The sequence below is a fragment of the Drosophila melanogaster genome, chromosome 3L, assembly GCF_000001215.4.
Source record: "Drosophila melanogaster chromosome 3L".
NCBI classification, from domain to species: domain Eukaryota; kingdom Metazoa; phylum Arthropoda; class Insecta; order Diptera; family Drosophilidae; genus Drosophila; species Drosophila melanogaster.
Window position 1 is genome coordinate 11280078 of NT_037436.4, and position 16098 is coordinate 11296175.

General features: G+C 39.4%; 1 protein-coding gene and 1 long non-coding RNA gene across 4 annotated transcripts; one reads left to right on the forward strand and one right to left on the reverse strand.

Annotated features, from left to right (window-relative positions):
- Positions 1-4653: 4653 nt before the first annotated feature.
- Positions 4654-5103, forward strand: lncRNA:CR45404 (long non-coding RNA:CR45404). Its single transcript, NR_124881.1, has one exon. It is a non-coding gene; the product is annotated as a long non-coding RNA:CR45404 (long non-coding RNA).
- Positions 5104-7858: 2755 nt separating this feature from the next.
- Dyro (Dpt-YFP repressor by overexpression) lies at positions 7859-15842 on the reverse strand. Of its 3 annotated transcripts, NM_001274779.1 has the most exons (4): positions 13711-15842; positions 11259-11291; positions 10961-11032; positions 7859-9577 (listed from the first exon to the last, which is right to left on the reverse strand). In NM_001274779.1, the coding sequence occupies exons 1-4, from the start codon at positions 14509-14511 to the stop codon at positions 8774-8776; spliced, it is 1710 nt and encodes a 569-aa protein (NP_001261708.1). In that variant the 5' UTR covers positions 14512-15842; the 3' UTR covers positions 7859-8773. The 3 variants fall into 3 exon arrangements, with proteins under 3 accessions (NP_001261708.1, NP_001261707.1, NP_648457.1); NM_001274778.1 differs by lacking the exon at positions 11259-11291; NM_140200.2 differs by lacking the exon at positions 11259-11291 and having other exon boundaries at positions 13711-14711.
- Between the last annotated feature and the right edge of the window lie 256 nt (positions 15843-16098).

Below are 16098 nucleotides of genomic sequence, written 5' to 3' on the forward strand. Positions count from 1 at the left end.
GAAAACACTTAATGTTATTAAACAGCAATTAGCCAGATTGCATATGGTAATAGGAAATAGTCATAGATTCATAGACTTACAATAATGAGTAGTAGTAGTGAGCGTTTTTGAACTTATAAATATTATATATAAAAAGGTTAAAACTATTGGTATCTTAGTTAAGTATATGGCATTAGTTAGCATATAAATTTGAAAAAAGAGTTAAGTTTGAATTTCGTAAAGCTCTGATCCTGTAATTTGTAAAATAACTTAAAATTGCAGAATTTTTCAACACTGTTTTTCAAACAGCACAGGAGGCATCAACTTGCGCTTATGACACTTGACAGACTTTCTGAGCCCACTGTGTCTAAAAACAAAGTTAGCAGAGCACAGCGAGACCACAAAACTGAAAATGGGGTGATCTCGTGGGGGGGTTGGGGGGCTCGGGCTTGGATGGGAAGTAAGGCAAAACAAAACAAATGCCATGAAACATTTTAAAATTCAAATCAACGCGATTTCTGCTGTTTCCTTATTTTATTTTGCACAGTTTTTCGGGGTCTGGCGTAGTTTTCGTTTTTATTTTAGCCAAACAACAAACCAACCAGCCAGCCAGCCAGCCTCTGCCTTCTTTATTGTTATTATTATTATTTTTTTCGTTTCTTTAATTTCTGGTCACGTATTTGTTTCGTTTCGTTTCGTTTCATTTTTGGAAACAATATTGTGTGCCATGACAATAATAAGAGTCGTGGTCGAAACGGGATGGGACGGACTTTTTGCGTTGGTTTTGGTTTTTGGCTTTGGTTTTGGTCTGGTTTTTGGGCTTGGGTTTGAGTTTTAGCTACCAGCATTGGATGTGTTTTGAGCCAAGCTCGGGGCCTGAATGTGCGGTCGGAGCTGAGTTTCTGTAATTTGAGCCAATTACTGGGTGTGGGGATGGCCGGTAGGTAGAGGTTTTTGGTTTGCGAACGCTATAACCCATATCTATCTATATACATGTACATATGTATCTACATATGTTATATTTGGAGGAATAATGCGCAGGCAGTGCAAGGTGGAGCAGTGTTTAGATGGAGATGGACAGAGGTACGGATCTGGATGTGGACAAAAACCAAAATTGAAATATATTTTTGGCCAACGAAGGGGGGCACACCACTCAGTCACATGCAGCGGCACACTTGTTTTGTTTGCTACACTTTTGGCATTAGGGGTTTGCATACGCTTTCCATTTAATGGGGGGACATTATATTGAAATAACAAAACAGATCGTTAAATTTGATAAATAAATTTTTAATTAGACATTTTCACGGCATGATGATTGAAATTTAGGCATTAAATATTGAGCAAAGTTAGAACAATTTATTCATGAACATTTATATAGAAATTTTTTATAGTTCAAAGACTGTGACAAATTAATATAATTAGTAATACCATGAAAATGAGATAACCTGAGTATTGTATTTTATATTATATACACCACACTGTGAAGTTAAGATACAATATTATGATGTACTTATTCTTCACTTAATAAATATAAAAAATATATACATTTATATTATATATTAAATACAAGCTTAAATCACCGAGTATTGTCTTTATATATTTTTCTAGCAAATTATTTGTTTAATATTTTAAAAGTATTATATAAATTATATTATTTTCAGAATCTAGAATCTTTCAGGGCATTTGCAACTTCGGTGCAGCTTGTTCTCAGAATCCTCAACTGATTTTGTGTTTTTTATTTTGCAGCCTGTGCCTGGTCGCATAAATCGTGGTCCTTCTATTGTGGCCTGCATTCACGCCCCCCTTGACATCCCCATCCCCATCCGCATTGCCCCATATATGTATGTATGTATGTATGTATAGCATAATATATTGCCCCAATCACCACTCCTCCATCCTAACCGCCAGCTTTTGTTTTGTGTTTTTGCAAAATGAGAATACGTGATCTTCGCATAATAATTACTCCTTGGCTTGGCTCTTGAGTCTTTTTTATTTGGGCATATAATTCTTAATGGCTATGGCACATTTCTCTCCCATTTCGTGCATTTAATGATTTTTTATTATTTTTGCTTCTTTTTTGAACATTTTGGGTAATTTGATTTGACTGTTCTTCACATTCGTTATTGTTCACTTTTGTTGTTTTCCAGTGCTGTTTTGCTGTTTTTTTTTGTTGTTAGCCCCCCTGACTTTAATAGGTTTTTAATTATTTTTCATATTTTTTTTTGAGAGATTTTTTTGGTTGTGTTGTTATTAATAACGAAACCAGACAGCTGCGGGAAATGAAAACGCAGAAGAGTTGAGTGGAACCTTTGTTCGCTTGGCAACACCGAAAATCCGTGCAAAAATTAATTTTTTTGTCTCGGAAAATGAAGTCAAGGGTATATATATATATACATGCAAACAAAATATTATGGTGCATACATGTGTAATACGAAATCCAAAAAATATTTCCTGATGATGTGCTTAAATGTATCCTAAAAATACAAATATCCGTTTGGTCTTATCTCAAATGATTTTCCTATTATTATGTGCACATAATTAAATTTTAATTTAAGTGCTTATCCAATACAACAAATGTATAATAAATTGTGTATTTTTTTGCGCGGCTTAATTATTTTTAGATCAATATTTTGCGTGAGTTCGAACATAAAAGCTTTCTACATCGAATTTAACCGAATTAAATTGATACAGATTGCCACACTTGCTTACTAAAATTGTTCGATTTTTATTGACATTTTTTTCAGCAAATGACTTTTTGATTGCTTGTCATTATTAAATAGGTACAAATGAACTACATTCATTTTTTGATTGGTGAATGTCAGCGCAACACCGAAATGTGAATATTAAAAGAAATGTAACAAATTACATTTTTATGGTTCGTAAATTATTTCGTTTGCAGCATGGAATTTTTCATTACATCAGTTTTAAAGTCACGATAAGCAAATAAAATTGTAATTACATTAGCCTGAAATTGTTTGATACTTTCTATGTTTCTATCTTTACATTTTTACGACTTTGTTAGTAGAATTTTGTATCTCAATTGGGTTATAAAGAGTTGCTCAGCAAACGAAATGCTTACGCCACAAATTAGTTGCAACTCAATTGAAAGAATAATAGCAAATAAATTACATTGGATAGGAAATTGAAACGAAATGCTGAAGAAATCTCAAATGCGTCAGCATTTTGGTAATAAATTGCACTTGGCCAAGACTTCCTTCCATCGAAAATAGATTTATTTATGAATGTTGCCGGTTGGATGGACAGTCGGGCAGAACCGGGCAGCCATTCCCATTGCCATCTGCGTCTCACCTGATTGGTGTCCCATTAGGGCAACAAATTAGCTCTTGGCCAGCTCTCTTGGCCATTCCAGGCTTCCGGGCCCTGGGTTATTTACGACCAGGAGATGCAATCCCCGAGCAGATCGAACAGCATTTATGCATTTTGCTTTGCCATAAATCATAATGGCAGTGCAAGTCCCCCACTTTACTACTTTTATGGAACTGTGCACAGTAGCAAAAGTAGTCGTTTTATGACACAAAAAAGTTAAGAACTCAGAACATGAAAAATAATCACTATATTTAAGTTATTTTCATAAGTTCTTGTACATATTATAATAGTAGTTTCTTTTGAGGATAAATAGTTAATAGATACATTTTCTATATTTTAGTAACCTTATTTAATGCCGGATAGACATTGGTTTACTTTGGTATCTTTTAAATACACAAATATTTTTGTAGTACTAGTATGATAAGTACTCTACATTTTTCTGTGTGTAATACGTAGTTAACTGTCTTACTTTCAGCTGGCGGCGAAGGCTTTTGCCTAATTGATTTACAACACTTTCCAACCTTACTCAATGTTGGAAGTGACAAATGCAGGGCTCTTGTCGCTGGCTTCTCTTATTATTATTATTATTGTTGTTATTACTATTATCTTTATCTGGCGACTTGCGGGAGATGTTCTTGGAGGTGGAATGGGTTGGGAAATGGGGTTGCCAGCCGGTTGGGGCTGGTCGGTTCGAAATGGCTATGGGGATGGGGTTTCGCTGGGGGACTTGCTCAATGCTCGATTGCGCGACAATCGCAATGGGACCATATATATGTGTTTCGCAGCTTATCATTCCCTGCATATACAGTACTAAATGTACATACATATATGTATGTACATATATGTTTGTTCAGTGTGTGCATATGCTGCTGATTCCCTGGGGTCGCATTGGAGCGTGAGCATTTTGCAAAAATAATTTATGGCAAACTGTTGATTGCTGACATGGGGCCCCCAGAGCAGCAGCGGCAGAAACAATAGCAACAACGAACGCAGGGTACAAAAAACTAAAACAGTATTATTAACAGATGTGTAGCAACGCAAGAAGATAGGCGCACAAGTGCTATAAAAAAAGAAAAACAATGATACACCAGCAAATTATCAGCAATATTAAAAGAAACAAGAGCAATGACAGCCACATCAGATAGCTAAATGGTATCAACAACTCTAGCAGCAGCAACATCAGCAACAGTAACATAAGCAACAAAAGCAACATCTGGAACAAGAGCAACATCAAGAGTAACAGCAACATGAGAAAAACAAGGCAACTAACACTAAAGAGCGAAAAGCAAGAAGATGGGGCATATGTACGATAAAGAAAAGAACAACAATAATACCGCAACATTTTATCAGCAATTTTAAAAGAAACAAGAGCAATGCCAGCAACATTAGTTAGACACGCAAATGTTATCAACAATTCCAGCAAAAGCAACATATGTAACAGCGGGAATATGAACAAGAGCAACATTAACAGCAACATGTGGAACCTAAGCAACATTTACAACAACATGTGGAACGAGAGCAACATTGACAGCTGGAACTGCAACATGACAGGAGTAACATTAAACAGGAACATCAAAAACAAAAGCAGTAGCAGCAACATTAGAAACAAAAGCAACATAGCAACATTAGAAACAAACGCAACAACACTGCCGACACAAGACAACACCAATGGCTTTGTAGACAACATTAACAAAGAACGAGCTGTTCAAACAAAGTAACAACAGCAACAAAAGAGGAAGAAAACCAACAATACTTGTAAATAACATTATGGCCCATACAGCAGCAACAATAGTTGCTACAATAACAGCAGCAACATTGTAGCTAAAGTCGTAGCCCTCTTTTGGCAGTGTCTAAACAATGAGAAAAATGTATCCAAAAACGATCAATTTGTTGAAAAATACCTATCTTCATATTGAGCAAACTTGTATAAATTATTTTAGTTTTTTTAATTTGTTAAAAAATACCTATCTTTATATTGAGCAAACTTGTATAAATTGTTTTAGTTTTTTCGATTAATTTTTCTACTAGTGCATCAATCAGTCCTATTATTGTTGGATACGCGACTAGAATTTATCATTAGTTTACGCGATGTACAAGCATACAAACTATGTATATATATACCTATATATATAGGATTATATGCCATATAGATTAACAATTGTAATCGCTGTTGTTGTAGCTGCTGTTGTTGATTTTGCCAAGCGAATCGAAACACAACGAGCAAAACAATAAGCTAACAGCAACTGTAGAGGCAACTCGGGTGTTGATGTGTTTTCGAAAACATTGCGTCATTTCCAGATGGCAAGCTTTAAGCCAATTGCCAGCACCCGCCCCCACCCCCCCTCACATCGCAGCGTCGAATGCCTATACCCAAACCCCCGCCCCCCACACAACCACGCCCCTGTGCAGTGAAAACACAGAGACCAAGTGGCAGACGATCGAGTTGGATTCGTAGAAAAACAGCGCCAATTCTACGAACTGAACTTGGGGATGTCGACGCCTATATCGGAAGGCAAATGGCACTGTGGACACATACATACGTACATACGTACGTACATACATGCGTACATACACACATACATACGTACGTACAGATGTACATAGTATTCGTGCCTGAACATGATTGATATTTGCCTGCCATGATTACTCGTAGTCACAGGCCGTCAAAAGTGGTGATAAAACGACAAACACAGTTTGAGATACTTATCGTGTCGCGAAGGAAATTACACAAAAGTTGGGGGTTGCAACTTACAGGGTATGCGATAACTGTGCCTGTGTTTAGCCTATATTTAGTAAGTTATTTCAATTTAATAGTGAATATCACATTTTACTATTATAAAAGCCAAATAAGAAGTTATTTATAGAAGCACAATCTTGTAGCCAGTATGAAATCTTAAAACTTTACACTTATCAATTGAATTTTTAAGACTGCGCTTGCAACTTGTTGTTGTTCATCCTATAAAATAGTAACTTCAAAAGTTTATTAAGCACTAGTGGCAGCCCATATCTATTCCACATCCGCAAAAGGAACCTTTGGAACGGTCTATAATTGGATGAGCTGTGGATGAGCGTAATCTACATTTGCAGACAGTTGGGCGACTTCTTGTGGCTGCAACAGAATGTTTTGCTTCGCTGGGGCAGATAACTAACCACTGAATGCTAAATTGCAGTGGGGTAGGGCCAGTGGCAGATGATTGGCAACGACCTTAAATAACCTACTGATTCTATAGTAGCGTCTTGAAACTATTTGCTATTTGCTTTTTCGAAACGAACACTACTGATTCGAGTGCAAATATTTACCATCTGCTCGGGCTTTTCTTTGATCGCCTAAAAGCAGTAGGTGGATTGCTTTTCTTTTAGAGGCGGAAACCTACGTCAATGCGGGATCAATGGGATTAAGCACTGCCATTGTATTGCTCCATTTATCACTTTTAACACCGTCTAGTGCAAACAGACTGTTTGAGTTATAAAGCAACTAATTTATCACTTATCGCCGATCAATGGGAAAAATGAATACAGTACAAATACGAGCGAAAACCTGCGGCTTTTCACAAATATCACAAAGTACATTTGCTCATCACAAATAAATAATAATAAAATTTAAGTTAATAATCGATAGTACGAAGACGATTCGTCATTTTATTTACCGTGCAATCATGGACTATTTATATATATTATTTTAACAGGATTTAAGTGTTGTTAATTGTGAATTAATAACTATTTAACCATTAGATGTGAAAATCAAGTATTCAATTTGCGTCATCGGTACCTTTTGCATTAATGATTAAAATCCAACCTTAGAGATCCAATTCAAAATGAGTGTGAGTGAAACCAAACAAAGATCGGAAGTCTATTCCATCAAGAACTATCAACAATAATAGCTTTTTCAAAGAACCATTCGGATATTATCATTTATTCAAGGCTATAAAAGCGATGCGTAAACAAAATGCCCTAAAAAAGTGAAATTTGCTTAGGGCAATCCATAAAAGATAAATTAGTTATTATCATTTTTTTTGTATATATTTCCGAATTGTTTATTTAGCAATTAATGTTTGCCTTGCGGGGCCCCTCCTTTAAATTGCCTAGTTCTTTGATACAGTTGAGAGCGTTTGTGATTTATGGACGAGACCCTCGACGAGCATGTGAGTGTAAATGTGAATACGACTGACTATGAATATGAATAATCGCAGCGAAGGCGAACAACAGGCCTCATTGTTCTGGGCGGTAGTTGCTCAATAAGTCTGACAGTCGGAATAATTAAGCAATATTCACAGCACAATCGAACCCTTTTACTCGCTAAGGATAGAAGTCGTGATATTGCGCAATAAACTGGATCATCAAAAGTTATGCATTGCACCAATTTGTTAGTTTATTAACAAATAGAAAGGCTGACGAAACTAACTTCCATATTCATACCATATATATTCATTTATTTCCAACTAAAAAATCATCAATTTGATCATCATAGTGCAGCCATTACTCCTCTGTGAATAAAATTCAATTTTATTGGCAATTGCCCTTTCAAGTTAATAAAATTCATTCGTTTCATTTTCAAAATGAAATTCAACATTTCTGCATTTTTATTTGGAGCCCGTCGCTCGATTCAAATTAGTTATGCATAACAAAAATTAAGATTTGCACATTTCATGTTTCATTGTTTTCTCCTTTTTTTCTTTTAGACTATTTACAGAATTAAGTTTATACATATGGATTTGCATATGCGATAAAAAGTTAATTAAATTTACATGTTGTTACGGCTTCATTTATTTGCATTACATGTAGACATTTTGCAATCAATTCGCGTTCGTTTTGTTTGTTTGTTTGTTTGCTCTTTCCCTTTTATGCATAAGATAACAAGGCTTAATTGACTAAAAAAATAAAGGCACCTGAGTTCAAAGTGTTATTGCCAAATGTAAATATAATAAAACGAAAATCAAAAATATAACGCTCGCTGGAAATCAAAAAACGATAATCATAAAAAGTATATATATATATATATATTTATAAACGTAGCATATATATATGTATATGGGTGTGTGCATAAAAATACACTGTTAACGTTTAAAGCATTTATAATTAATTCAATTTAATTAATGGTATGTTGTTTGTTTCACCCCTAATTCAACTGCACTCCTTTTACTGACTGACTGACTTCGGATATACTCACTGATATCGTTTATGTGTTTATAAATGTATATAGATAAAGTACTTATATGGTCATTGTCCCTGAATGAAATGCTCATGTCACCCGCTTTCCCCACCCCCTCCCCCCTCCCCAACCATCCAATTAAACCCCCTGGTTCTACTAATTCTTGGCTCTGGTTTTGACCAATTGTTGCTTTGCTGACTAGTGCGTTGGTTGTTGTCTCTTCCACTCCCCCCCCCCTGTCTACGTCGTAGTTTGTCTACATGTTTTTGGTCGGATTTATCCAATATCCAAAATCCTATCCCCGTTTATTTGCTAGTTTTATTGCATATTGTACAACTGCGGTGGCTCCTTGCTGGCCGGCATCCCATGATCGTATTTACCCAGTTCGGCTTCATAGAGCAGATTGTTGATCAGGTGCTTGACCACTATTTTCGACTTGGACGTCTTTAGTTTGCGTATGGTTATGGCCACGTATTCCCCGAATACACCATATTCGTCCACATGATTGGCACTCAGTCCGCCGCCCCCCAACAGCGGCTTGGGGGGCGTGGCAGCGCTGTTGTTGCTGCTGCTCGAACTGCAGTTGCTGGATGTTGCTATTGGTTCCAGGGAGGTGTTATTGGTGTTGCTGCTGTTGCCGTTGCCATTTGACGTTGAGAGATCACGATCACGATCACGTTTTTGTGCCATGTTACTGGAATGTTGTTGCTGTTGCTGGTGCTGCAGATGCAACGCTTGTTGCTGCTGCTGCTGCTGATGATGTGGCTGGTGTTGGTGCTGCTGCTGCTGCTGCTGCGGTTGCCCGTTGCAGTGGCTCAGGCTAAGACCGTGATTGTGGCTAAAGTGCTGCTGGAGCGCCTGAAACGCGAGCTGGCTGTGGTTCATCTGCTGCTGCTGATGCTGCTGCTGCTGTTGGTGGCCAGCGGAACCGACCGTTCCCGCCCCCACCGCTCCGCCCACCACCTTGATGGGCGTCAATGTCAAAGCGCCCACAACGTGCTCCACGCCCATCGCCTTACGTTTGCGGTGGTTGTACGTTAGGTCCGTCGGCTTGTAGTAATTTATGGGCGACGGCGTGCTCGTCCGACGATCCAGCATCCCCAGCTCCGATTCGTGTTCGATCTGTTTGGTTTAAGGCAAAGGAAGGAAAAAAACGGGGTATACGTTTGTGTTTTAGACGGTGTTGAAAGGTGTACACTGCGAAAGTATCTTAAAGCAGATGCAATACAATAATCCAGCAAAACAAATATATCTAATATATGTCAACAAAATATATATAATTTATATAAAATTCCAATCAAGACTTTTAATAATTTTAATTAAACTAAAATGAACAGTAACATTTACTTTGCTAATAAATGTAATTTTAAAAATGCCCAAGCTATAATAAATTGAGTTTTTCCCAGAGAATCTTACAAGGTTGAATGGATGAAGGATGAGCTTTTCCCTTTTGCCAAGTAAAATCTGTTCAATATTTCATCAGCTGCATATATTATTTAGCTAAAGATGGGCCGGTCAAAAAATACCGGAACGTGTTTCGCTATACTTATATGTACATATATATTTATAGTATCAATGTCTGACGAAATCATCGCTGAGTTGTTTCATCAACTATTTACTAGAAGCGCATCGCTCTGTATACTAATAGTATAAACAATTCGATTCATGGGCTTGCCAAGTTGCCTGAAGGGAAAGATGACTGGGACATGTGGGTACTTTGATAAGCAACCCGAGTTGAGTAATTAAATTAAATTGTGGGCACAACCTTGTCTGTGAAAGTATCAATAGTGAGAGTCATCTTAGTCGGGCCATTTTGCAATCAAATGCAGCTTGGCAAATATTTCATATTCATAGCATATTGTAAAGTTTCTAAAATTTTGAATCAAAAGTACCATGTGATTCACATGCCTTTGACTTCTAGGGCTTATCACTAGCGATATACGGATGTATTATGTATATCTGCCTTGGCAACACCCAATGACCTTCAGGGACTCAAAAGTTTGGACGGTCAATGTTCAAGTTGTGGACGTCACAGTGATAAGGTTCGTCATCGAATTAAGTTAGTTACAGAATTTTATACACTGCTGCCTTATCGAATAAGCAATCTAATCGTACTATTTGCTTGGAATATATAATCGAAAAAATAGCAGATGTGTGAGGATTCTTAAATAACTGCCAACTAGATTATATCATTAAAAATTGCCTATATGTAATCGTTACAACAATGACTTATTTGGCTAAAAGAATATGATTTTATTTATATAAAGATACTTAATATGATCATTATCATTATTTCTACTAATTTGAAACACATTATTCAAAAGTGATTTCGTTTCCCAGTCCCGTGTCAAAAATGATTTACTAATTGCACCCACACACCCACTTGACTTGCCACTTCAGGGGTTGTGATGTATAAAAAAAAAATGTTAAATTATCCCCCCAAAAAGTAACTTCAACCCGTCAATTCAATTAAAGTGCGATTAACAATCAACGGAGGGTACTTACAATTTCTGTTTTCACATCCTCGGCGCTGATGTTGCAGTAATTCTCGCCATCCAAATCGGAAGAGGAACGTGTCTGCGAAGATCGAACAAAAAATCTAGAATTAGCGTAGACCGTAGTAGAGTCAACAACAAATACAATTATGGCAGTGTGGAGAATTTGCCAGACAAATAATAACAAAAAAGAAAACAACAAAACATAATAATAGTAGTGGACAGACAGACGCAAAGCGAGAAACGCCAGAGAAATAGAAAACAAATTAGAATAATAATAAAAAGCAAACTCAGGCACAAAAACACACACAAAAGTCGATGCAAACTCGCCAGTCGAGCCGCTGGCGATTAAATTAGTCACGGCGGTACAAGATGCCTGAGGGGGGTGTTGGACAGGGGGGGGGGCAGAGCGAAGTGTTTTAGGGGCGGGGGCGGTACGGACGGGACAGCAGCCAAGTCAACACCGAAGTGGACCAACTGGTGGACAGACTCACAGACGGACGTGAGACGAGTGACCAAAAAAAATATGACAGACGAAAAATATCACAAAATAATGGGAAACGCATCAAGACATCGACGAGAGAACACCCTATTTCTATGGCGTTAAGTCTGTAATTTCTAGCAATAATTCAGGGTTGTAGTTAGTTTAGTAAACATTATATTTAGGTAAATATATTTACTAAAAATTTATGAATTTAAGTAAGTCCTATCATAACCCTCTTTTTTAATGACTCTTTTGAAATATATTCGAAACTAAAAAACGTCAAATCGAAACAAATGGACTGTACTAATATAAAAAATATGTAGTATATAGTGTATATCGAAAGTACAATAAATTCGTATGGGATTGCAATATTACCATTACTTACGTAAGGTACACAAACTTTATTTAATTATACTGGTCAAGGTCGCCTTATCAGCGTCTTAGTGGGGCGAACAATGTGACTAATACTGCTGTTTGCTTCAATTGACGTTAAGATAATATTGCATCTATTATTTTTTACTTAAGATTATTTGATTTCCGGAAAGCCGATCGAACTATGTAGCCTATTGGTCATCTATCTTGGCAAGCGCTTCTTCGGAGCTTCGGTGAAAGCTCGCTGTTCAGCTGAAGTTGCCCGATTGCTGGACGAGCTTCTGCCCAAAAGTCTCGTACTTTTTTTTTGGGAGAGAATCGGAATCAAATACAAAAACGAACGAGCGGGCGAGGCGACATAGGAATAACGAAACGCAGTCCAGCAACTTGCTATATTAATATTGCTACGTGTGTATGTATGTATGTATGTGTAATCATATTGGAGCTACCGCTGCTTGGGGGCGGCGGAGCATCGATGCGGGGCCGAGGGGCGTGGCTCGGTGCAAAACGTGGGGCCGTCGATTTCTACGGCTGATGCAACACACATGTGTATGCATTATGGATATACATATGTATGTGCATTTGTAGGTTTGGCGGTGTGTACAGCAGAAGCGGCAGCGCAAATCAAAGCCAGTTGACACACACACACACTGGCACACTAACACCAATACAGCCTTATCAAGCGCAACGCAATAGCAGCTACCGAGCACAGTGGGCTTAATAAATTTTGTGCAAATCACTTAAATAAATAGAGCCCACGAAACAACACAATAACAACGAAATAAAAACTTCTAAAATTATGAGAAAATATGTAAACATCAATTAACATTACAATTACATCAAGGAACATGATTTTAAAAAATTGAAAAAAAAATATATATATATTTCGTATACGCCATGTAGACCCATACTTCCTATACAAATATTCAAAAAACTCATACGCCACGTATCTTAACAATTGTTCTTCAATTTGGTAAATATTTGCCACTACGTCTTTTAAGTATTTTTACAACCCACAATAAACATTATATTTAAAAAGGATTGTCTTTTCATTTAGTTGATTTGAAAAAAAAATACTCATACGTCGCGTATACCAACAAAAAAAATACTTAACACTTCTTAACCTCATTTGCTTTTCTGGCTCGAGTTTTCTTACCCAAGTAAAATGAAAATTGAATTATTACTAGTGCAATGGTAAAATTACTCATACGCCACGTATCTTAACAATTGTTCTTCAATTTGGTAAATATTTGCCACTACGTCTTTTAAGTATTTTTACAACCCACAATAAACATTATATTTAAAAAGGATTGTCTTTTCATTTAGTTGATTTGAAAAAAAAATACTCATACGTCGCGTATACCAACAAAAAAAATACTTAACACTTCTTAACCTCATTTGCTTTTCTGGCTCGAGTTTTCCGACTCAAGTATAATGAAAATTGAATTATTACTAGTGCAATGGTAAAATTACTCGAAATATGTATTTGTTAAATTAATTACGTATACGACTTGTGTCCAACTGCTGTAATGCACATACTTTTGAAATAGCTATGTTCGTTTGACATATTAACGGACATATCACAAAATGTTCCTAACCTCAAAAGGCTATCAGAAAAGTCTAGGCTTTGTCCCACTGTGCGCCACCGGTTGCGCCGCTGGCTTTGACGAACCGCTAGACAGCGACGGCGGGCGAAGGCGGCGACAGCAGCAGCGCGTGTGCTGTGCCTGGTGCCGCAAAACAAGTCAAACCACTGGCACTCACACGCGCTCACATGCAAAGCTCCAAAGAAATACGACAAACAAAAAAAAAAAAAAACTAAAGGCCGAGAGACACATGCAAAATAGGTGGAGGTATACACATGGGTTGGCCAAAGAAAAAGCAACAGCAATAGCACCACTTACCACAGCCGCCGAGGAGGATTCGATCAGGCCACCGCCGACCGCCGCCTCCTCGAGTTCCAATTCGCGAGTGGTATCCATATCGCCAGCGGTATCCACATCCCGCTCCCGATCTCGAGCGTTTGCTGCAGCCGCAGCGGCAGCAACGGCGGCCACAGTGGCCGCAATGCGAGCGGTAAGCTCATCGTGTTGCTGCTGCTGTTGCTCCACCTGCAGTATGATGTCCCTGTCCACCAGCTTGTCCGCCTTCAGCTGCTCCAGATCCAGGCTGTGCATCAGGGCTAGCTTTTCGTCCACTTCCGTTTCCGTTTCGGCATCTTGATCTTGATCCTGATCGCGATCCTGATCCCGCTCGCCATCGAGTATGAATCTAATGGCCTCGTAGGCAAACCACATGGGCTGATAGATAACGCCGCGATTTCGTCCACTCAGGACCTTACCGTGCTCCCGATGAAACGAGCTGCGCAGGGATTTGATCTTCGATCTAATCGAACGAATTTCCGTGCCATATTTCTGACTCAGGAGCTTGAGTGCCTCGTATTTGGTCTGTTTAATGTGGTAACCTTTGGTATTGGGATCCCAAAGGACTCGCTGCCGGCGATAGTCCTCGATGAAGTTCAAGATCGTCGAGCGCGACCATTCGACGCGATCAGCTGGTGCGGTTGCTGTTGCTCCCGACGCCGCCGTTGTTGTTGTTGCAGTGGGCGAAAGGGGGAGTGGCAGCGTGGCAACATCGGCTATCAAAGCAATGGCATTGGAGTTGGCATCGAGCTTGAACTGCGCTGTGGCTGCGCTGCTGGACATTGTTGTTGTTGTTGGTAATGGTGAAAGTTTTCCCAGCCTGCGCGGGGGTTCGGGGTGGTGGGTGGTTGGTGGGTGGTGTACTGGTGTGTCGGTTGTATGGTTGTGTTGGTGATAGGAAAAGGAGTGAGAGAGAGAGAGAACGCAACGCAACGACGCGACGAAAAAAGCGTCCACAACACGTTGCTTTTGACTTTCGACTGGCGGCAGCAGCGGCGGCGGCGAGCGTAGAGCGTTCGTTCAGCTGGCCGTGTTGTATTTGTGGCAGCGGCAAGTGCGGCGGCGGCAGCTCAGCTGCACTTTGTGCGAGAGAGAGCGAGTCCCACGGAGAGCGAGCGAGCGCGAAGCGTCAGTTGTTCAGTTGCGACGTCCAAAATCAACGCAAAGGTAAAGGTGTGCGACTTTGTCTTTGCCTCTCTCTCTCGCACACCCGCTCTTCTGTATGGCTGTGTATGTGTGTGTGTGCTGCAGCAGGCGGGCTTTTTGTTTTTTTTTTCGCGACCTGTTGTTGCTCGCTTGATAATGGCAGGCTTTGTTGTTGCTGCTGCTGCTGTCGCTATCAGCTGTTTTATTGCATGTTGTTGTTGTTGTGGTCGCCACCGATGTGCGACGTGGTGTTGCTGCGGCTGGGGTAGTTGTTGCCCCTATAGAGAGCACACCAACAAAAGTTACAGTTGTTTGTAGATTGTTGTCTATTGGTATAAATGTTGGTGTAATTATTATTATTGTTGCGGTTACTTCTACTAAAGTTGCTCTTGTTGAAAGTTCTCGTTGGTGTACCGTTTGGCGTTGGTGTAATTATTCTTGGCTTTTGTTGGTGTTGTGCTAGCTCAAGTGGTTGATAGTGGTATTGTTGTAAATATTATTTTCAATGTTTCTATTGTTTTGAGTTTCATTACCGCTGGTGTGCTGCTCTTTGTGCTGAAGTTGTGGCATCAGCTGTTGTTGCTTTTGCTCCTCGATGTTGTTGTTGTTGGTGAATCATCTGATATTCCAGCTGGTGTTATCAGTTTTCTTTATTGCTTTTGTTGCTGAGGTGAGTTGTGTTGCTGCTGCTTTTCTAGCGATTGTTGTTGCTGTGGCTGCCACTGTTGTTGCCTGTGGCTTTTGCTATTACTGCTGTTGCTGCTGCTGCTGCTGCTCTCTCGTGCTTTTCTTTTTTGGTTGTCGCCACTTCGTCGACGCTCGTTCGTCGCTCGTCGTTCGCTGTTGAAATCACGATTTGTACTAATTTCACATATTTAAACTGTGTGTGGCATGCGCGCTGCTCCAAACGGGCCGGTTGCCGTTGTTGTTGGTGTTGCTGCTGCTGTTGGCCGTAAGTTCGTCACTTGCTCTTCGCTCCCCCGCCCCCTGGTCCACACACCTTTCCGTTCGCTTTGCTCGTGTCGCGACTTGCGATCGTTGCTGTTGCTGCTGCTACGACTGCCTGCTGCTGCTGTCGTCAACAGCCCCACGTTGCACAGTGGGCCCGATCCGATCGTTCTGCGCATGTGGCAGCGGTTGCCAAACGGCGGCGACCATGAGATGCTGGAAACCAACGAGCACACACACAAGCATCTAGGCAAAAGCCTATTTTTAAACAGCGAC

Coding starts and splice junctions, on each gene's coding strand:
- Dyro (NM_001274779.1), bottom strand. CDS start 14,511: ATGTCCAGCAGCGCAGCCACAGCGCAGTTCAAGCTCGATGCCAACTCC. Junction 11,033..11,258: donor GAGTTTGCATCGACTTTTGT/GTGTGTTTTTGT, acceptor CGATCTTCGCAG/ACACGTTCCTCTTCCGATTT. Junction 9,578..10,960: donor AGGATGTGAAAACAGAAATT/GTAAGTACCCTC, acceptor TAAACCAAACAG/ATCGAACACGAATCGGAGCT.